Source organism: Carcharodon carcharias, chromosome 22, assembly GCF_017639515.1.
Source record: "Carcharodon carcharias isolate sCarCar2 chromosome 22, sCarCar2.pri, whole genome shotgun sequence".
In the NCBI taxonomy this organism is placed as follows: domain Eukaryota; kingdom Metazoa; phylum Chordata; class Chondrichthyes; order Lamniformes; family Lamnidae; genus Carcharodon; species Carcharodon carcharias.
The window spans coordinates 45,437,443-45,461,644 of NC_054488.1; the positions used below are offsets into that span (position 1 = coordinate 45,437,443).

Sequence of the window (24,202 nt, forward strand, 5' to 3'; positions counted from 1 at the left end):
TTTAGCTTGTTGCACTTAGGTTATAGAAGCAGGTTTGCCAAGTTGAAGGCATGCCCATTCTTTCACTGACAACCTATTTGAATGGCAAGAACACACATGCAAAACTAATACTTATTTTTGAATATCTAAATAGCATTTACAACTGCAAGAACTACAATTTGAGGGGAAGGTCAACCCTTATATAATGGTTCTCAAACTGGGGTCCATAGACTCCGAGGGACTTTCTGTGGGGTCTACGAAATAATGTGCTTTCTAAGCAGCGTTGGCCTTAAGGGTGAGCAGCCACCCAGTGTGCAATGGTCAGGGGGGCCATGATCAAGATTAAAAGAATGAGCAATGGGTGGAGATGGGCTTGGTACAAACCAGGAGCGGAATGCACCCACCAAATTGGCAGCAGGTTGGGGTGGGGTGGTGGGGGGTGGTGTGGTTGAGGAACAGATGAGCGCTGAGCACAACACAAAGTTGACATCTTGAATCACAGTTACCAAGATTGGTGGTGAGTTTTACGTCAAAGGTACTATATATTTAAACTCAAAGAAAAGATGCCAAAATACAAGTTTGCCGAGGGCACCATTTTCCTAAAGTCAGCCACGTTAACGAGTGTAGCTGCAAAAGTGACTTCTTGTTTACAGCACCTATAAACTCCCCAACACTGCACTGTGAAAGTTCACAGTTGCCATATAGAGCAAATGCAAAAACAAATAACAGTATACATTACCTTTGGAACATGTTTTGTTGTATGTCATTCTGACAACTCTGTACTTCTGTATCACACTGACGCCCTTAAAAAAGCTGATTGATGATAGTCTTTGAGTAAATTATTTTAAAATAGAAAAGTACTTAAAACGGCCTCAAAGTGCCATTGCAAGTAGTTCAGCTGAAGCCACGGACAATATGGAGGACATTAATGAGGATCAAATGAAGAACAGAGAGTGTGAGGAGAGTTATACGGGATTCGGATTTATGGATCTCAGTGATGGATGGCTGCAATATGTTGTGTACTTAAACATTTTATCCAATGAAGCAATGAAATAGGCAAAACTGCATCGACACCCCAAAACAAAGCAACTGGAATATGAAGATAAATTGAAAGACTTCTTTGAATGAAGAAAGCAAAACAACAGTTAGAAAACTCAAGTGACGAATATCACATCAGTTCTGGAAAAGGCCCCGAAAACATCTCTCTTAACAGGGTTTTGGTTTGCTAAAAGAAAGAAAGTCCACACTATTGGAGAGGAGCTGATTCTTCCAGCTGCTGTAGAAAGCTGCTGCAAAATTGTGATGGTGACTGAAAGGCAGCACAAAAGGTGAAGGCCAAAACCATTTTCTAATGGCCGAGTTGGTAGAAGAATCAAGGAACTTAGACATAAAATGCCAATTGTCAGAAAGGCTTTGTGAATGTGAGCAGTTTGCAATTCAGCTGGATGAGACAATGGATACTGGTGGTACAGCACAATTATTAGTTTAAGCGTGCTTTGTTTGATTAGGGGAAATTTTCAAAGATTTTCATTTTTGTCAGGCGTTACCAGAATTAACAACAGGTGAGGAAATATTCAGTTCTGTTGAAGGGTCATGAGGACTTGAAACATCAACTTTGCTCTTCTCCACTGATGCTGGCAGACCTGCTGAGTTTTTCCAGGTATTTCTGTTTTTGTTGAGGAAATATCAAGTTACTAAATAATTTCATGGAATCAGAGTGGGAGCTTAAGTGGGAATGCTGCATTGCACAGACGGTGCTCACTCTATGGCAGGCAAAAGGAATGGTGGTGCAAGAAAAAAAGAGCAGCAGGTAATTGTGACAAAAACTATGCTGAATCGCCAAGCCCTTACTTCAAAAAGAATGGAAGCTGAATTACATGCTCTTTTCAATGCAAATACGAGAGCTGTTACTTTTGTGAAGTCCAAACCTGTGAATTCATGTTTGTTTGCAAAGCAGTGTTCAGAAATGGGTGCAGGACATGAAAATTGTTTCACATTGTAGAACATTGGTTATCTCGGGGCAGAGTAAAAGTTTTTGAGCTTCATAAATAGCTAACTTTTTTTTTAAGCACAATCCTGCATTAGCCGAAAACTTCTCTGATCACATATGGGTAACAAATTTTGCATACGTCGCTGACATTTTTAACCTGTCAATACTCTGAATCAAATCAATACAAAGGGCAATACAACCATGCTTGAGCTAGTGACAAGACTGCAACATTGAGGAACAAAATTGAGATTTGGAAAATTAGACTGAGCAATGGAGTTTCAGGCATGTTCCCGCTGCTGGCTGTGTTTTGGATGACAGCTGATTGCATGAAAGAAAGGACCATTGCTCATCTTGCAACATTGGCAGAGTACTTCAGCGTTGATTTTTAAAATATAAAAATTGATAAGTCCAATCAGGTTTAGGATTCATTTTCAACATTTGCTATGTCATTTTGTTGCTGAAGTGGAAAAGTGAAAGAGGAATGGGTGGAACTGTCCTGTGAGCACTCACTGAAAATTAACATGCAAAAACAAACACCTTCACAGTTCTGGCAAAGTAGCCAGAATTAGTGAATGAAACAATGAATGTGTTGCTACCTTTCCCAAAAACTTACATTTGTTAAACAACATTTTCTGCTTTGACAGCAATCAAGACAAAGTGCAGGTTGATCTGAAAGTGGAGATTGACTTACGAATGTCATTGCCAAACATCACACCAAGAACTGGTAGACTCTGCAGTGAGAAACAGGGACACCCATCTCACAGATATCTGTAAGTAAACACCTGTTTTCTTAAAAGCATTACTAAAAGACTCTTTACATGCAGCATTTTCATATTATGAGCATTATGCAGTATTATAATTTAGATGGGAGGGTCCATGATTACTAATCTATTTGAAAAGGGGTCCTTTAATCAAAGAAGCTTGAGAACCACTGACTTAAGGTGCTTTTTTAAAATGGAAGTTAATGTCCAGTGATACGGCAGAAATACTAACAGATTTCAAGATGCTTTCTGGTTGTACAATTAATGGTTATACTGGGATGTGGCAATTTAAACAAGATAATCTGGTAAATGAGGTGTTTTAGTTTTCTCCATCAAAGCTTTACCTTTGCAAGAAAAGTCTGAATTCTCATGACTGTCACAAATCCACAGCTGGACTGAAGTTTAGCCAACAGCATACAATTAGGTAACACCATCATGTGAAAAGGCAATGCATTTAGCTATTTTTAAGCTATTATTGTGCTAAGGGCAATGCATTTTCAGGTATAACGTTTCCTTGATAGGGATGTGGTTAAGTGATATTTACAGACAACACTGCAAATTGCTGGGTGCCAGCAATTTTAAAAATATATTTAAATCAACACTGAAGTGTTTCATTGTATGGGAATTGTCAAATAAGCTGCATATTTATACATTCACACAGAGTTTCCCAAGGGTCAACTGCATTTTTTGCAACACATCATAAGCATTCCAGAAAATTGACTTTTCTCTTCCCTAAAAATCATTCAAAACAAACACTATGTTTAGGCCAATTGAGGGAATCCCCAAGATACCCATTTATATTTCAATAGGTTAAAGTGCTCAGGTCACCATCATCTCCCTCCTTGTGTGCCTTTTCCACTTCAACTCAAATCACCTAAGTTCAGAAAAATTGTATTAAATAATTAGTTTTGAGCAACTGTATCAATCCTAGGGATGCCCAAAACTGTATCAGGAGAAATATCAATACTAGCTCACAGTTACTAAAAAATATATAGTTACTAAGTAATCAGGTTCAGCCCCTATCAAGTAACTACCTTCAAAACAATGCCTAGTAATTGGACTTTGAGCACAAAATATGCTTAATTAGAAAGACTATCTCAGGAAAGTGAAAACATCTTTTGCCCCTCTTTTGCCTTCATGTGCTGATCTTGGAGATGGTGTAGCAGAGGTCCCTCCATACGGGCAATCATCAAAATCCAAGTGATTTAATGTACACTCCACAGCTGGGATGTATCCGCTGTCCCACATTCCTGTGCCACACAACTTACACAAGTCATGTAGACTGCAAGGGATTCTGGGCAAGAGACGAAATTGGTACAAAAGACTCCGTGCCTGTAAGAGAAGAGAAGAAATTGGGTCAGATAGGACAAACAGGATTGAATGAGATTTTCGCCTTTCAAAGCTTTTATTTGGGAACAGTGAAAAAGAATCAAATTTCTGTTTACATAAAACTCTGTTTAACATCAAATTTCATGATGATTATTCCCCAATGGCTGGAGAAAACCTGTAATAGCAATCTAAGGTGGAGGGGAATGCTGCAATTATTCAGTACACAAATGATCATGTTTTTTGTCTGTGCCTAGCAGCATGCCACCATTGGTGAGAAAGACAGCAGAGTCATTGCAGTTCGTCCTTGAGTGGCACCGCACACACAAGCCTCCTTATCCCACCCCGCAAAGAAAATGGAAACATAAATCAGAAATCATCATTCTCCAGAAATCGTTTTAAGAATTTTTTACCCTCTTAGTGGACTGTTTTGCAATTCATAGAAAAGATGCCCCAATACTAGAGATTAACAGGGCCCACTGAAACATTTAAAAACACTGTTGTTTGCCTAACCAGGTCAGTTCAGCTATCCAACAACTACTAGAGTCTAGCTGCTGTTGACAACAATTCCTCAAGCCTTCTCCAGCTGTCATTACATTAAATACAGTTTTGGACTACAGTTCACATTAGGGCAAAGTAACTAGAACACTGAGCACAATGTAGGACAATGTTTGTCATATAATTTTATCCCATTTTTATTCTCCCCACAAAAGAGTAAGTCGCAAACTAGTAAACAACCAAAAAATGCACAAAAATACCACAAAGGGAACTACTTCCTCATACAGAGAAATCAGCAGGAAACAACATTCTGCCAACAGCTGTACATCATCGTAAGATTCAACGTCTTTTTTCTAAAAAACAGTAGAAATAAAATATTACATGCCAGCTTGTTGCTACAAGAATACCACTTGTTTAATACTATATTCCGGTAAGTTTTTTGTTTAAAAGGATAAGTGCTAAAATCAGTATCTTTTAAAAAAAGTTATAGCAAATACTTCAGTTTTTTTTTTAAAAGGATTGATTGAGTGGCACACTGGGATAGGATATTGTTATATTATTTATGCAGCCTAGGTGATGGATTTTCCCAACACTTCGACACATGAGTTTTCAGCAAAAAAAAACACGGTTTTCAGTCTATTTTGATGAGTGACATTAGACCAAGTCTCAATTTGCATAACTGATTGTCAGTGTTGGAGGGATGGATGCCAATGCTGGAGGGATGGATGGAGGCATTGGTTTTGTGCCATGCTCACTTGTCCTGAAGGTATTGACTCTGCTCTCCTCAAATGTCAAAACTGCTTGATGAAGAGAATTCTCCATTTGGGTCTGTCCAAGTTTGTCTTTTCCCCCATGTATTGGGATCTAGCTTGCAAGTTCGGAGGTTGGCTTTCAGATTGTCTTTATATCCAAATTTGGGATGTCTTGTGGTGCAGGTTTCCGTGCTCAGCTGGCTGTAGAGTACTGCCTTTGGTATGCGGAAATCCTCCATGTGAACCACATGACCGACCCAGTGAAGTTGAGCTCTGATGAGCATGCTCTCGGTGCCAGGTATGCAGCATTTTACAAGAACCTCAGTGTTGTGGATTTTGTTCTGCCACCTGATGTTGCAAATAGATCTCAGATGGCACAGATGGAATGCTTCTAGTTGCTTTACGTGATGCTGGTTGGGTGTCCAAATCTTTCACCGTTGAAGAAGTGATGCAAGAACCACTGCCTGGTAGATTTTGATCTTTGCTCTGAGGCAAACGCCATGCTCTTTCCAAAGTCTGCTGGTGAGCCTGCCAAACGCTGACCTTGCTTTTGCCAGGTGATGGTTGATTTTGTCATCCAGCATAGTGTTATTGGAGAGGATGCTCACAAGATAGTAAAACTTCTATACTGAATGGAGGGGTGTGCTAGTGATAGTGACTGTAGGGTTTTGGAGTATGTGGCCAGGGGTGGGTTGAGAAAATATCTCATTGTCAAGCCAATGTGCTTTGAGCCTAGGACGAAGTGATCAACAAATAGTTGAATGTCCTCCCGTGTATGTGCCAAGAGATCCCAGCCATCTGCAAACAAGAGTTCACTCAGTAGCTGCTAAGTAACCTTCATGCAAACCTTGAGCCTTTGCAATTTGAAGCAGCTGCTGTTTGTCCTGAATTGAATGTGTACTCCTGTGTCAAGATCTTTGAGTGTACTGCAGCAAGGCCGAGGCGTATAGAGCAAACAGAGTCTTGCTCGGTGCTGTTGGTGACAGGAAAAGCATCTGATGATGCACCACTTTGCATCATGCTGGCCATCATGCTATCATGAAAAAGATGACACTAATCATCTTTTCAGGGCAGCTATGTTTGTACAGAATCTTCTAAAGGCCTTTCTGGCTTACTGTCTTAAAAGTCTTTGTCAGTTCAACAAACACCACATAAAAGGGGTCCTTATTCTGTTCATGAGACTTTTCTTGAATTTCACATGCTGCAAAGATCATGTCTACTGTTCATGATCCTGCACGGAAGATTGTGCACTGGGTACACAATCTATGATATGAATGATAATCCAATTAAGAATAACCCTTGCAAGAATATTTCCTGCTATTGAAAGAAGAGATATTCCACAATGACTGTCACAGATGGACTTGCTCCCTTTCTGTTTATAGAGACGAGTTATGGAGGCATCTTTGTAATCTTGAGGTACAGAGCCCGGATTCTCGATTAGGCAGAAGAGACTAGTGAGTTTCCATGTGAGTCCCTCCAAACTTGAGTACTTAAGGCAGGGTGCCATCAGCTGCTGGTTTCATTGCTCACTATGGATAGTTGGTTTAAGAGATTGCTTATGTGCCCTGCTCATTATGAAAGCCAATTTACCTTCTCATCGAAAGCAAAGGTCGGGTACTCCCAAGTTTCAACAGGCTTCAGCGTTTCCGCACATGCACGGACCGGGAGCGGGCTGCATCTGTGCAATTCAGCATTTAAGTTCTTTGGGCCGAGGACGGGCCCAGCACGCCTGTGCTGGAAAGGATATCAACACACAAGCCCAGGTCATGTGACCGGGAGCAGCGAACCACTGCAGACAAGTGTCCAAGGCAGGGAACAAGGGGAGGTCCCAAAGGAAGTCCCAGGCAGGGGACAGAGATGGGGGACAGAGACAGGTCCCAGTTAAGGCCAATGAGGAGCAGGGAAATAGGCTCCAAGCAAACAAAAGGGGTGCAGTTGGCAGACTTTAAGTAGCAAGGGCTCAGGGGAAGCCCTGGCAATTGAAAAGGGCTCAGGAGAAGCCTTGAAGATCCAGGAAGGCAGCTGAAGGTTCGTGATTCCAAGCTGTGGACCACTGGGGCAAAAGGTACCCCTTTGCAGCAGTAGCATCCTGCTTGGCACAGCCAAAAAGCGGAAGTTGTGCTTGTGGGTTGGTGCTTGATTGCATAGTCGGGAATCTAGGGGAACAGAATCTCAGGAGGCAAGACTGAAACCCTGCAATGTGAGCAGTTATTGATGCCATCCGAGTTGGAGCAACTTTTGGAGTGAATTCCAAGATTAGATCTTTGAAGGTGAAGACTGGGATCCCTCATGACGGGGACAGAGTTTCAACCAGATTGGTTGACTCTGTTTACTGACATCTAGCTGGGTTGTTGAAAAATCTCTGGACTCTGTCTTGGCTGCACCTGCCATTTATAGTGCAGTGTGGTGTGTTCAACAACTGTTTGCCTGTTAATTCCCATGTACCTCATTGTTACCCCGAATGTTATACTCTAAGATAGATATTGTAAGTGTTTTATGTTTCTGATCTTGTATCGAAAAATTTAATTTTCCTTTGTTCAAAACCCATGGAATTTTGTGGCTTTATTCTCTTAGAAAGTGCACTGAATCTCAAACTTTGTTTACTTTAAACAAAACTTCATTGGTCCCCAACAGATCTCACTGAAAACTTGGAGGTCTGGTCTAGGATCATAACATGCCCAACAAGAGACCAACGTAAACTGGAGGAACAGCACCTCATCTTCCGACTAGGCACTTTACAGCCTTCCGGACTGAATACTGAATTCAACAACTTTAGATCTTGAACTCTCTTCTCCATCCCCACCCCCCTTCTGTTTCTTTCCCCTTCCTTTTGTTTTTTCCAATAATTTATATAGATTTTCCTTTTCCCACCTATTTCCATTATTTTTAAATCTATATCTTTTATGCCCTGTTAGCCTTTCCACCCCACCCCCACTAGAGCTGCATCTGGAGTTTCCTGCCATTCACTCTTAATTAGCACATATCCCCACTTTCAACACCTCTTTGTTCTTTTGTCTGAGACATCTTTTGTCCCTACAACCACAAACCCCCCCAACTTCTCCCTCCCCACCCCCCCACCTTAAACCAGCTTATATTTCACCCCTCTCCTAATATTCACTCAGTTCTGTTGAAGGGTCATGAGGACTCGAAACGTCAACTCTTTTCTTCTCCGCCGATGCTGCCAGACCTGCTGAGTTTTTCCAATAAATTCTGTTTTTCTTTTGTGTTAGAGACCATCTCATGTCTATTTGTTAGGAGCTGATTGTCATCTGCTGGGAGGTTGGGTGTCACACTGTTGGTTTTGGGGCCACAGACTGATTGCAGAGTTTTGTGTGGATCCTTCAGGTCATTTTTTTTATTAGTAGCTCATCAGCCTTGTTTTCCCACCTTCAGTTCTTAATTTCTCTTAGCTTGGCCTGCAGCATGTGTTTTGTGTGATGGTATCTGGTGTTCCTTGCTGGTGATTTTTTGTCAGGTATGTAAGATCTGTGAGTGTTCATTTAGAAGCTGGCCTGTGGCTTGGTCATTGCTGTCAAACCAGTCTTGGTGTTTCTGTTTAATGAATCCTAGGACCTCAGCTGCCATTCTGTAAGTAACATCCTTTAACTTCTTCCAATATCTTCAATAGCAATATTATCCTCCAGGATATTAGCAATTCCTGTGGCTAGTTTGTGTTCCAGTTCTTTTCTCTTGACTATAGCTTCAAGGACAGTTACATCAAGCTTCCCTTGTGGCTTGACACTCTGCCGAAATGCCTTAGAATCTTTCTTCAAAGATACAATACTCCTAACAAGCCAAGACAAATAGTCAGACCAGCATTCTTCACCTCCAAGGCAATGGGTGGAGTGCATGTAGTTGAGGTGGCATAATTACATAGCCCACCATGTGCCATCTATGAGTTGCATCCATGTTGTTTTTAGTTTGTGTACTTGCTGGAAGACTGTGCTAGGGATGGTCAGGTCAAACTCCTTGCACTTGGAGAGAAGGAGCTGGCCATTGGAGTTTGCTCTTCCAATACCATGGTGTCCCAGAACTCCCCTCCATGTATTACAGACTATACCCATTCAGACATTGACATCACGAAGAATAATAAATTTGTTCTGATGGGGTACTCCTTTAATTATCTTGTTGATGTCATCATAGAATGCTTCTCTGACCTCATTTGTATGTGTCATCGTCGGAGCATAGACACTAATGAGTGTTGTAAGCTGGTTATTGGCAAGGTGCAGATGAAGAACCATGAGTTAATCACTGATCCCTGTAGGAAGTGAGTCAAGCTTGCGTGCCAGTTCAGATCATATAGCAAAGCCTACGCCTGACTGTTGAGATTGGTCCCTGGACTTGCCAATCCAGTAGAATGAGTAGCCTGCACCAACCTCGTCAAAAATCCTCAGTAAGCCTCGTTTCACTTCGGGTGGCTATGTCAATGTCGTACCTGCCCAGCATGAGGACTGTTCTGTGCTCTAGTCTCATATTGTTGTCTATAAGTGTTCAGACATTCAATAAACCAAGCTTTATAGAATGTCTTTACATTTCGACCACAGTGAACAGGTGAGTAGCCAGGAGCAGTAACCTGGCAGGTGCAGGGAGAGCAGGTTGTTTTTAGGGTTCCTTTCCTTTCCCGGATTGGGGAGATCATCATGGAACCTGAACAGGTCTGCTCTGTTGTCTCCGGAGAATACAAACTCCACATCTGCCCTGATCTGTGCAGTCCTTCCATCACCCTGAGGCTGCCTGTGTGCAGGGTTATGACTGAAGACTGCCAGTATCATCCTCTACCTGTTCCTGTTGTCACTTCCCCATCACCACAGGGCTTGTTATATCTGATGTTTTGATTAAGAGATGTAATAACAGGAGGCAGAAACTTGTAAAATGGTCTGGTTTAAGTTGGCAGTTAAGATACATGCACAAAATGGGCCTAGAAGATTGATTAATATAGGGGCTGGGTACATAATTAAAGCTCATTTACATAGAAACACAGTTGACAGTGTGGGGAAACTTTCACGTTTGTCAGCTTTTGCTGGATTCTTACAGACCCCATAGTGAGCTTCTCCCTAAAACAGTCATTTCTTTCTCCCTCAGCCTTTACATTGAACAACTCCTCATCCTAGTGGATTTCAACCTTTATCTCAACACATTTTGTCCTTTTTTAAAAAAGTTAACTGCACATAATGAAAACTCTCCCACCCATGCCCATCCCCTCAATTTTGCCATCTTGTGTGGCCTTTCTGTTCCCATTGTCTCAATCACAAAGAAGGCCGCCTTTCAATACTTCCTTGCATCCCTTGTTAATGGTATATTAGTTATATTGTTAAGATACATAGGTGAAGGGCATTGTTTAATTAAGTACTTAGAGCACTGAAAAAGAGAGACTGTACTGCGGGGGCTTGAGTGCATCATTGGCCCCCAAAATGACATTCTGTTTTGATTTGATGTTTTCTTTAAGATTTCTGTCATTTGTTACATTGCCCCTTTAAGGGGCTAGCACTTTAATTTTATTTTATTTGTTAGTTCGATTTTCTCAAAAGAGTATAAAGAGAGACTGTTGGGACACTGGATTGGTAGGTAAGCAACAGACATATGTAATGCTGCATTCAGTGAATAAACCCATGATCAAGCGAATTATTAGTGTCTAGTTTCCTACTTCACCAACTGGCTTGGGATCGGAATAACATCAGTCAGCACCCATGCCTCCCAAATGCCTTTCATTGGTCCCTAGGAAAACTGCCCCCCCACTCACCCCATCATTGCCCCATTGCTTATAATGGTACTTTTAAATTCCCAACGAGCTAGCCTTTGGCCAGCCATTCCCCACAATACTTCTGCAGTTGTTGATCTGCTCAATCACCCCCTCGTCTTCATATCTGATGCCCTTCTCCACAGTAAAGCCACTACTCTGTCCCTCCTTGATCTTTCCTCCTACTGTGGCCCCCAGCTTTTTTCTCTACAGTCACAGGGATTCAAATTTGAATGTATTGAGCACACAACTGGTTGAGTCATTCATCATCAGATCTGGCTGGATCGCATCAAATATTATCAGGCTCTGATCTCATCTGCCCACAATACAGGATCATAGAATGGTTACAGTAAAGAAGGAGGTCATTTAGATCCATCATGTTTGTACCAGCTTCCTGCAAGAACAACTCAGCTAGCTCCTCTCCTGAGGCGTGCAAATTTTCCCTGTAGATGTGCAAGTTTTTTCCATTCAACTCGGAAAATTATGATAACCCCCAGCTTCTTTCCTCTATTGGCAGCTGATTATCATTCATAACCTCTCTGCAGACATCGTGTTTTTACCTCCGTTATTCAGATGAACCGGACTGCCCATGTCTGGTTCAACTCCTGACTATTCTGTCACAGTCACAATCTCCTGCAATGGCTACCCTTTCCACCACTGAACCACTACCTCTGGACTCAGAGATCTATCCCTGGCCTATCCTATTTCAGACATAAGAGCAGGTGTAGGCCACTTGGACCTTCAAACTGCTCTGCCTTTCAATAAGATCATGGCTGATCTTGTGCCTCAATTTCACCTTCCTGCACAATCACATTTCTTAATTACCTTATAACCCAAAAATTCTATTGACTTCTGTTTTGAACGTGCTCGACGACTGAGAATCCATACCTCTTTGGGGTTAAAGAATTCCAAAGATTGACAACCCTTTGAGTTAAGAAATTTCTCCTTATCTCAGTCCCAAATAGTCAATCCCTTATTCTGATTCACTGGCCCCTAAAATACCATTTGCCTTCCTAATTGCCTACTGTACTGACATGTTAACTTTCCATGATTCATGTATACGGACACCCAGGACTCTGAATGCACACATTTCCCAGTCCCTCAACATTCAAAAATATTCTGCTTTTTCATTTTTCCAAGCAAAAATGGAAAATGTTACACTTGCTAGATTGTATTCCATCTGCCATGTTTTTGCCTACTTATCCAACCAGTGTATCTCTCTCTACATGCTGCCCCTCAGTGACATCAGGTTCCACACACACCCTAATGCCTAAACTGTCTTATTATCACTGCTCTTAGCCCCTCCACTGCTTCTGCCTCCTCAACCTGCTTGTTCGACATCCAATCGTGGAGGAGTCACAATTTTCTCCTTTTAAAAACTAGGAACATTGTTTTAGGCTCTTGCCACAAACTCCATTCCCTCCTCATTAATTGCATTCCCCTCTTTGGTCTCATGCTGATATGGTTGCAACCTTGCCGAGCTTATATCCACTCCCTTAGAAAGACCACTTACTTCTATTCGATTTCTGAAACATCAATCTTCTTCCCCCCTACCTCATCCCATCAGTCTTCATCTGTGCTTTTCTTATTTTCAGACTCTACTATTTTAAAAGTTCATTGTCCAACCAACCATCTTTCTTTCACCCTTCACAAAATTTAGCTATTCCAATACTCTTCTGCTCATATATCCTAACCCAAATAGTCTTTGCTCACTTAAAACCGGTGTTCACTGACTTACATTGGCTCCTGGTTCACCAATGCCTCAAAATTAAAACTTTCAACCTCATATTCAAAACTTTCCATGGCTTTGTTGCTTCCTATGTCTATAATCTCCACCAGTGCCATACCAGCTCCTTCACCCCCCGCCAGATCGCTATGCTTCGCCAACTCAGGCCTCTTTTGCACCCTTTTCCCCACTGGCACTGTGCTATCAGGCGATTAGGCCTAAACTCTGGAATTTCCTTCCTAAATCTCTGCCTCATCACCTCACCAACCCTCCTTTGAACTTAACTCTTGACCAAGCTTTTAATACTCCTCCTAATAAATAAATGTGCAAGTTGTTGACCTGAAAGTGCATGATGTTGATGCCTGGACAAAAAAGTGTTGAGTTCTCCAAGTACTGATATTCCTTTTGGTGATAAGCATAAAAAATAATCCACTAAGTATATTTAAAAAATAAATCTCTCACCCTCATTACATTTTTGGGATTCAACATCTCAGATCCATCTGCAAGTAAGCCTTCATTGTCTTCTATACTAGAGAGTGCTTTATTTTGCACAGATATCCAAATATTTGTACCATTCCCAAGAATCGTACAGAGAAACACCTTCATTGTAATTTCATGACTATTTTTATCGCTTGCATTCACATTTTTTTTTATTTATTCACTGGATGTGAGCTTCACTGGCTGGGCCAGCATTTATTGCCCATCCCTAGTTGCCCTTGAGAAGGTGGCAGTGAGCTGCCTTCTTGAACCGCTGCAATCCATTTGGTGTAGGTACGCCCACAGTGCTGTTATGGAGTTCCAGGATTTTGAACCAGCGACAGTGAAGGAACGGCGATATATTTCCAAGTCAGGATGGTGAGTGACTTGGAGGGGAACTTCCAGGTGGTGGTGTTCCCATGTATCTGCTGCCCTTATCCTTCTAGATGGTAGTGGCCGTGGGTTTGGAAGGTGCTAAGGAGCCTTGGCGAATTTTCTTCTTCAACTTTGGGAGGCAGCGGACTAAAAATATACTGGGCTGGGATGGAAGGTCACTGACCTGAAACGTTAACCATTTCTCTTTTCACAAATGCTTCCTGACTTTGCTGAGTATTTCCAACAGTTTCTGCTGGTACAGTAAAGTCATGCTGTTCACGGGGGTTACATTTCTGCAAAACCTTGCAAACAGCGAAATCGCGAACCAGGAACATGCTTTTGAATGGGACTCAATTAGATAAGTTCCAGCCATGCGAGGGGAGCACTGGTTTGGGCAGTTACTCTGCAGCAAATTGTTCTCACTATATCTACGAGCATGCACTTCTACCAGGGTTACTGGATAATGGTCTGGAGCAGGAAAGTTGATTTCTAAGACCAATTGAATAAATTCACAAAGATGTCAGTAAGTCTTTGAGTAACTGGCCCCAACAATTATTTGTTATATCCTCCATTTCAACATAGCATTCCAATCCATCAGAGTTCCTTACTGACATTTCAATACTCTGGAGATCACGTCTAATAGCGTTAAACTCAGCTTTCAAAGATCTTCTGCAAAGTTAATTAATGATGAAACTGATATCTTAGGGTAAATTAACCAATCCCACATTTGAGCTGTGCTCAAAGAGTGTGCTTGTCAAAGAATCAGTGCAGAGCTTTGGACATTTCAAACCCAAATTAGTGAACATGGCTCACAAGATGGATGATGCAATGTACCAAATAAAAAGTGCAGATAAGTGCAAACGCGAACAAGGAAGTTGCAAAAGGCAGCACTTTACTGTATAACTAGACTTTGACTTAGGCTTTAACAGCCAAAAATTATTAAACAGTAAAAGAATAAATCAACAGTAGCAATGATGCAACACAAGTTTATAAACCAACTGCAAAACCCTAACTATTTCTTAGAGCAAGGAGGAAAAAAAAACAGATAATTGTGACTACAATGCTAAATCATGCATTCTTACATGGCAGTTCTTTTCCTTTCTAAGTTATCTGTCCTATCCCTTTCCAAATGCTTTAGAAAGACTTTCCAAGTACAACCAGTCAAATTAAGAAATACTGTACTGTCCAGAAAAACTGGGGCCAAACAGGTTTAAAAAACAGGTAATTAAAATGAAATGCTGCCAAACACATAGCTGAACAAAAACCACAAAATGTTTGCAGCTGAATTCAACAGCACTGGCCCCCCTTTGAACATCTAGCTCAGGCGAAATGAATAAAACTGTTTTAATCTCTTAATTATTGTGACAGAACTAAAGAAACCATGGACAGGGTTTTTCAGGTGGTAGGGTTTCCCACTCTGCCACCCAAACAGCCAACAGGAAATGCATTCCCACCGATCACTGAAGGCCCACAGCAACTGGCTGGAAACAGGATGTCCACCCATCCTGCCTCAGAGAGCTGCCAGCTGATCAGTTTGGCTGGCAGCTCTGTAGACCCAGCAGTGCCAGTAGCAGCAGTGGCCAAGACTGGGACTACGAGCAGTCCCCAAATTCTGTCCCAGAATGCAGGACCAGCTAAATGCAAGGTTGGGGGGGTCTCATGACAGGGAAGGGTGAAGCCTGGGAATGTGTGCAGAGGGGGGTGCAGGGCTTAATAGAGATGCATGGAGGCAGGAGGTGGTGGGCTGGGTGGTGCTGGTGAAGGAAGCATCTCCATGGTTGGGGTGGGGGGGTGGAAGTACCCAATGCGGAAAGGGGGTCCTTGAGGGAGGCACCCCCCCCACCCTTTCCAGCTGAAGCCTATGAAGGTTGAACGGCCTGGCTTCCCTCTGCCCCTGAACTCCACCCGCCAGCATCAAAATTGGCCGTGTATGGGCCTCAATTGGGGCCTAGGCCTTGCCTCCACCATGAAAACTGTGAACAGGTCAGCAGGAAGGTCATTCGGGCTATTTACAGGCCTCCCTGTCTGCAAGCCCACCAGCAGGGGACTGTAAAATATTTCCCCATGCATTTATAAGTCTTAAAAGTAATTCATGTTTTGTCATAATGCATGATTTTTAATTTTGTTTTTATTGTTGCTTACACAAAAACGTTAAATTTGCTTGTGAAACAAGGAATGCTTTGGCTTAGATGAATTGCTCAACGTAGTATTGTGAAGGAGCAAAAATATATAGTAAAATTCATTCTAATATCATACCTACATACAATCACACACTTCGGCTGGGATTTTCTGGTCCCGCCTCTGGGGGAATTGCCAAAGGTCCATTGACTTCGGGTGGGAATTTCTGGTCCTGCCGCAAAATCCTCGCTATCATCTATATTTGCTAAAAATTTCTACACCAGAAAACACAACTATGATGGTAGCAATTATATAATTCTACACATATTTGTCAATGTTTTTTTTAGTCCAGAGTAATGCAAGTGGTGCAGTTAGTCTCCTCTTGACAACACTGATGACTAATGAAATCAGATGGCAGTATAATTCAGTCCGGCTAATCAGCACTAAAGCTAATCTTAATTCATCTATAGCTAAACAACATTGACAAAAAAAAGTCAAGATTAAACCACAATTATTTTCAAGGAAAAGCTGAATTTTGTACTGTACAGCCTGTGCACATTTTGATAATTTAAAAACAAGGTGTCTCACCTCAATAACCACATCCACTTCAACACTTCCACACAAGTATTGCAGACAATTTGCAGATACAGCAATTGTAAAAACATTGACTTGAAGTTTTCTGCTACTGCACTTGGCAGTCTGCAATTTTCCATCCATCGAAATAAATGCAAAACAAATCAAGAACCGGCAAGCAAAAGTGGAAAACCAGGTTGCTAAGACCCATTCCTAAACAAACATATAGATACAAGGCTCTAATTAAATCGCAAGAATAGGGTATTGTCACTTTGTCAATCTAGGTCGTTACCTGTAATTAATGTAATTATAAATACTTTCTTTTAACTGAGTGACCGTTATAGGTAATTCCCCATATAACTCAAGATATCTTTTAAAAGAGTACTGTAAGAATGTTTTGGTCCTTAAGATAAATGGAAATAAACTACTGTGAAAAAGGCCTTAAGCTACAATCTTTCCTTTCAAACCAGGTTGAGGCCTAAACACAAAAGGCTCATGTTAAAACTGGAAGAAATAGCACCAGTCATACAAAAGTTATTCTTTAAGTATTTTTTTAAAGCTTAGTATAGAGAAATAACTTCTAAATGACTTCTGGAAAATCCAGAAAAAAAGAGAATGATCTGTAAGTTAGAGCTCGGACATTTAGGAGTAAAATCAGAAAGTGCTTTTTCAGGCAGAGAGTAGTGCTAATCTGGAACTCTTTTCCCAAAAGGCTGTGGAAGCTGGGTCAATTGAACTTTTCAAAGACTGAAGTCGACAGATTTTTGTTAGGTAGGGGCATCAAGGGATTTGGATCAAAGGCAGGTAGATACAATTAAGTCAATCATGTTCTGAATGGCTGAACAGGTACAGGGGCTGAATGACCTACTCCTATTCCTATTGTATTATTCTCCAGCACAGACAGCATGTAGCTGGCATTGTCATAGACTCTGCTGAAGCCTAGGAGTTGCTAATGTTTGGATTTGATCAATGCACGCTTACATTCACTTCTCCTTCCTTTAGATTGTCTCTTGGTCTTTACTCACCACATCTTCCATAATACAGTTGCTACTGGAAATTCTATTCATGAGGAACATGAAGCATCAATCTGGTCCTAAATTACTGCCTGAGATATATGAAGAGGACCAACATAGTCAAGCCAAGCAATTACTTTACTTGCCCACTTTTTAAAATGTATATTTTTCTCATTTTAGATTTTCCTCTCCCAGCCCACCACTTACTGACCAAAATAATGCTTGATGACTCATATTCCCATTTGTGACGTCGAAACTATCGCGTGCATCAATACACAAATTTCATATCATTGAAGTCCAAATGTTTCATTGACTCCAATGTTGAGAAAAGATGGTCACGGTCAAGTGCTTTCGGTGCACTTTTAAAAGTTTTATTTTATACTTTGGATAAACATTAAGAACCACACCCAAGTAAAAAAAAAATACAGCTGGAAATTAGGGCAGCTTGATACAAATATTCCTTGTGAATCTGGGTAAATATATTACAAATCAGGAAAAATGGGATAAATTCTTTTACTTTACAATTAAACTAAATGTCATTAAATATTGGGTTTTAATACATACTTTAAAATTAAATCAAAGTAAAACTCACAATTTATATAATTTTAACCTGCTCATTTCATAGACTTATAAAAGAAACAGATGATACAACTCACAACATTTTTAATAAGAATGTATTTGTTGAACACACTTAATTTCACTTTCTATGCATTGCGAATATCATAGCTATATGAAATGAGATCAAACATCTGCACAGATGGCTCACAACACTTACATTTACTAAAATGTGATTATTGCAATTTAATAACTGTTACTTTCCCCACTTCATAGAACAGAATTCTAAAGTCATGTACCCTTCCTTGTGTATAATATCTTACAAACAGAAAAAAAACAGCTTGTAGCCATTTTTAAAAAACGAAGCAAGGGACCCTTCCCCACTTTAACACAAAAACAGAACAAGGACACTGGCATTATGTCAAAGTACCACTATGCTCATATTGCTGCAATGCCTGAAAAATATATTTACAATTAAGGCAGCAAATAATTCTGTCACCAAAATGGTTTCTGTGAATTCTGGCTACACATCAGTGAACAAGGCATTACCAATAAGGCATTGTTCATTTTGTTTGTTTTCCTTGTGCAAAATTGGGTGGCTGCAAGGAACTTATGTTGTAAAGGAAACAAAACAAACAATTCATCATTGCATTAATAGTACAGCTCTATCAAGACTTCTGAACAATCTCTTACTACGCCCTTCAAATCTTCACTACCTTTCATTATATTGAGAGGGATTTTCACATTTCTAAACAGTGTGCTACACATAATCTATTGCATTTGAAAACATTGCATTCAATCATAATTTATAAACAGAAATATTTCTATGGGTACCTACCTTCCTTAGCACAATCTCCCCACTCATATGCATGGCCAGGTTGCTGAAATGAAGTAGCATCTGGTCTGTTGCTAACTGTTGTTCAATCACGTCATCCCCATAAATCACAACAATGGCCAGACAAACAAACAGGTGGAAGTAGTCAGTCTGCAAGACACATATTCATTATAACTTCACTAACAGATAGAAATCTAAGGTATATAATAATCATTCACCATTACAAATATCAGATTTGCAATACTGATAGCCAATGCATTGATTTGTCAGTAGCTTAAGTACTGCCAGCACTTCGTTGTACTTCTTCCCATGCACCCATCACAATCCTCCAAACATCTCCCTTTGAAGGTCACTTGATTCTATTAAACATGGAAGTGGGAATGGTTCTAGGCTTTGTATACATCTGCAACAAACACAGCTAGTAGAATCGTCTTCCTCTTCCTCAGTGGAATAGACATCCTTGCTTTCATGCAGCATATCTTTTAGCTGAATTACCTGGAAAAACTCAGCAGGTCTGGCAGCATCGGCGGAGAAGAAAAGAGTTGACGTTTCGAGTCCTCATGACCCTTCGACAGAACTTGACGCAAGTTCTGTCGAAGGGTCATGAGGACTCGAAACGTCAACTCTTTTCTTCTCCGCCGATGCTGCCAGACCTGCTGAGTTTTTCCAGGTAATTCTGTTTTTGTTTTGGATTTCCAGCATCCGCAGTTTTTTTGTTTTTATATCTTTTAGCTGTCTACTCATGAATAAAACTTAAATAATCAATAAGAAATTGTCTTGAAACACAAAGCAGTCATTTCTGGTTGGGCTAGCTTTTAAATTCACATATGCTGATATCAAGTATATTGCACATCTCCACTTCTGTGCAAGGGTTGTAAGCCCAACGCTTCAAATAAAAAACATAGAAAGGATAGGCAGGGAATGCATAGTTATTCTTAAAATTTGCAGTGTATTATTTACTTCAAAATCAGTAAAGAGAAATAATAACGATTCTGAAGAACAGGTTTGACTAATAACAACAACTCAAATGAACCAGAACACAAGTGAAATTTACTACTGGTCCTATTGGTATATATCAGTTAGGTGAACTTTATTTCACCATTGCAAGACATTGATCTTTATCTGCATTTCATTCAGTGTCATTTGTAAAGTTGTATAATTTGTTTTATAATGATGAACCATTTGTACAAATGTTTTATAACGTCTTTTATAAACAACATTGTTACCATGCTGAATACTATTCACAGTCTTGGCTGTTTTCTAGTAGTGTATTAGGGTGTGGCATTCTGCTATTTTCCAGAAGTGCAGTAAGAAAATTCTGTTGCAAATACTAGGCCTTATTGCTCTTTCACTGAACTTTGCCTCTTCAACTAACAATCACAACTCCTGTGAAGGAGTATTTGTTGAAGGATGGTTTCAGCAGCAAAAAACAAAATAACTTCATTAAAAAAATTTGAATTGACAAGTTTCATCAGGAAGTATGGGAGGAAACAACCCATCGAGCCTGTCACATCTGCACTGTCATGGACTCTATCCAACCCATGAGTAGAACGATAAAATGCGCATAAAAGTAGCAGATGAAATTCAATGTCAGTAAAATGTGAGGTGGTACATTTTGAACAAAACAACAATTATGCTTTGAATAGGAAGGTTGGGTGATGTGCAAGAGCAGAGGGATTTAGGGGCTCAGGTTTACAAGATCTTACACATAGCACCTCAAGGTGAATGAGGAAATTTTTAAAAAGCCAACAAGATTACTAAATTTAAAGCAAGCTAGATAGAATATTAAAGTTGAGGTATAATGATTAATTTATATAAAACTTTAAAACAACAGATGGAGTAGTGAGTTCAGCTTTGGGCTCCTCACTTAAGGAAAGATGTTGAGAGAATTGAAAAAGCAGTATGGATTCACTCAGATTGTGTCTAGTATAAATAGTGCAAATATATAAAAGTATTTGAATTACGAGGGCTGTTTTTCCCCCAAAACAAGTGAGATTACAGAGTGATTTGATAAAGGTGCTTAAAATTATGAAGTGAAAATTATGAAGGGATGGAACACATTAGATAGAGAAACAGACTTAGAGATTGAGCGGTTTAAACAAGGGAACATTGACACAAAATTAGATACAAGCTGTTAGGATAGAGAGCAAGAGAAACATTTTAACACAGAGGGTTATAAGACTGTGGAACGCATTTCTACAGTTGGTGATTAAAGCAGAAACTATGTCAGCTTTTAAAATAATTTTCACGATCTGTATCATGCCCTCTTTATCACCTTTGCTTTAATGAAAACAAGTGCAGTTCCATCTCTATAACTCATTTAATTAAGTTCTGGAGGTGTTGGAGAAATTGCAGAAACATGGGGCAACTTTACTTTGGGCAAGGATGCCAAGAACATTTTCCATATGATCTTTACCTTACCAACACTATATAAAAAGGTGAGCTAAATCGCAAGACTCCAAGAACAGCCATTTTATTTGCGCTATGAAAGGGCCTGAGCAGCTAGATGTATGGAATACTTCCAGCTTCCTCTTCTTCAAGATCCTACCACTTTGGCCTGTCCTAATAACTCCTTATATGGCTCAGTATCAAAATATGCTTAATAATGCTCCTGTGAAACACTAGGGGATATTTTACTACATTATATCTCCCTTCATGCAGCGCCCTCATAGACTGAGAGTTGCTAATTATGGCTTATGCCATAATATCGTGTGAATATTATATTTTATTGACCCAAAAGCAAAGACAAGAGGTAGATATGAAAGATCTTATATTTGAAAGGGTTTGCGTTTCAAAGAGATGTGTGAGAACAATGGAATGGAGATGATGGGGATGTTAGCGTTACTGTGGATAGCTGTTGAGCTCAAGATAGGTGGAAATAGCTGGAGTGCTGGGCTGGGAGAGGATACAGTTTGAATCACCCATCCAGTCAAGCCAGAAAAGTCTTGGGCTGTAGCAAGCAGTTTCATGCTGAAGTAGATTCCACTGCAGAGTGAAAGAGGGCAATGATCAAGTGGTATGCCTTTATTGAAGCTACAGCAGTTTGCCTTGTGTAATACTACTGCATTTCATAGCAGACATATATAAGAAAGCATTGCCTGGAAAGTGTTTACTTTGGTTTGACCAAGTAGAGAGTTCTTGGGGGAATGTTTTGTAAGACTAACCTTAATTGTGTAACTGTAATCTTGTGTGCTTAAGTTTTCTTTTATTCTTTTTAATAAAACTTTTATTTTTAACTTATAAAATCCCAAAAGTGTTACTGGATCTCTTACTGTTGAGGTCAGTATGTCTTCTTCTTGGTTTCAGAACACAAAAAAGGTTACAGCCCGTAAGCCAAGTTCCCCCTCTGGGATTTGGTTTGTGCAGCAATTAACACCGGCTGTGGTCATAACTCTGAGCTGAAGATTTTCAATTGGAAAAATTAACAGTAATAAATCTTGACAGCCCTGGAGTAAAAACAGTTGGTTACCCTGTAAACTGCTTAAACAGGGGCTCTTAAGAGATATGCTGCAGCCTCTCCTAGTCAGATTAAGCCTGAGGCTCGGTTGTGCAGGAGAAGAGTTGGGTCTGTTATGATGGCAAATTCAACATTGGAATAACATTGCAAATGTTCCTCGAAAATTGCATGATAGTGTTGATATTTTGGCTGGAAACAGGAAGAAAATTTGACGTGCTAAATTGCATTGTGGATAGACAACAAAGGCATGTGTCATCCTAGCCAGAAAATGTAAGTCTGCCTGTACTTAAGAGCAATATTTAAAACTCACTGCATCCAGCATAATGATGGGAAAAAGTTATTGTTGCTTTTATTGAAATGGAATCAAACCAGGCATAGCAGCCAAGTACTATTGAAGACTGGCGACTATGGGAAAACAATAGGCAACACTTGAAGGATAGGCAGAACATTAACCAGGAGGGGAGAAATAAGTGGCTGCCTCATCTTGCATTTAATATGGGAGCAAGGAAAGGCATTCTTATGGCTCAAAGTGCTTCTTTCCTGCCATATCATTCATATTCATATCAGCATAACCATCAGCATATTAAAATATTAACATACTTAGCTGCTGGGATTGGGACACAGAGTACCTCCAGCATATCCAGAATTTCTTCCCCAGCTGCAAGTGGTTGAAAGATTGGATAGTTGAGAGTTTACTAGTGTGATCAAATGCTGTGTGTGTGTGTGTGTGTGTGTGTGTGTGTGTGTGTGTGTGTGTGTGTGTGTGTGTGTGTGTGTGTGTGTGTGTGTTTGTGTGTGTGTGTGTGTGCACGTGTGTGTGCATGCGCACACGAGGGGTCTGGGGGAGGATCTCAGGGCACAAAGTGCAAAAAAGCAGATGTAGTACTTAAACTGGTGGAAGTAAATCAATTCCTGATCAAAAGATTGGAAGTGAAATTCCTAGTCGCCTTACCACTTTAGTCACTTAACAATTGATCAAATTCAGTCAACTCAGCTATGGACAGCTCACCTATTTAAATTCTGGTTGATGAGTCAAGATGGAGCATGGTAGTAAAATTCATGGATAAGTTTACAACAATGATAATTCTGGTCATTTCATTTGGTGGAGAATAATGGCCAGTTAATGGGCATGTCAGGAAGGACAAGAAAGGTTTTGTTTAAGAAGTGAAAATATACGTTTTGGTATGAAATAATACAACCAAAATGTCTCTCTTTTCCAGCACTTTTTCCAACATTTTAGTTTGTATTTTTAAAAATCTATTGATTAACTGATTAAATCTGCATGAAACAGTATCAGACTTGCTCGATTTTTGTACAATTATTTTGGCATTTCAGTGTTGCTCTATTAATAAAACTGAAAGCTGGGACTAAAATTAAAGTGTGCATTGTCTAAAAGGACTGCAGTTTGAGCAATTATGCCATTTAGGCCAGAGGGCAACATTGACAGAATGGAATGTAATACTGGGTTATTTTATCCTGCATTTATCTTAAAGAACCATTTCAAGCAACAATGTTTTTCTATTACTCTTAAGGTGCTGTCATTATAGAATTCACCCTCTTTGCACTACAGTACCAGAAGAAAGAAAGAACAGCACCGCTGTTAGAAAACCAAGATCAGCAATTTTAACTTATTATCGTTTGCAGGGGAGGAGGAGAGAGTGATGGAGGGTGGGGGGGGGGTGTGTGGAGGAGGTTGAGGAGAAGAAGAGAGTGGGGGGGGTGGGAAGATGGTTCATACAGACTAATGATTGACAAACCATATTGCTGGCCTGTATGTGAACTGAACACTCAGGCCATCCACAACTCACAACTTAATATAATGTGTGTCTGGCGATGTTGCCTTCAGTGAAACAAGAAAAAAACTCATGTTCTAGTCCATCAATGCATCCAGGAGCAGCACCACCACCATATTAACCGTATCACATAATTACCAAAATTGGTGTTGCTGTTGGCTAATATGCTATAATTTAAAACACCATTAAACAAAGTTATCCATAATGATAATTTCAGAAGTGTTAAACTCAGCTTTT

General features: G+C 40.2%; 1 protein-coding gene across 3 annotated transcripts in view; it reads right to left on the bottom strand.

The window, feature by feature from the left end:
* Window positions 1-1,204: 1,204 nt before the first annotated feature.
* The window catches only part of tbc1d16 (TBC1 domain family, member 16), a 90,746-nt gene continuing 67,748 nt past the window's right edge, over window positions 1,205-24,202 (bottom strand). For 2 of the 3 annotated variants that reach the window (XM_041217418.1, XM_041217416.1), the window contains 2 exons: window positions 18,719-18,865; window positions 1,205-4,062 (listed from right to left, as the gene is read on the bottom strand). In XM_041217418.1, coding sequence (XP_041073352.1) covers window positions 3,823-4,062; window positions 18,719-18,865 — 387 coding nt within the window. In that variant the 3' untranslated portion in view covers window positions 1,205-3,822. Of the gene's footprint in view, window positions 4,063-17,357; window positions 17,418-18,718; window positions 18,866-24,202 lie in introns of those variants that run through there. The other variant, XM_041217417.1, reaches the window with a different exon arrangement.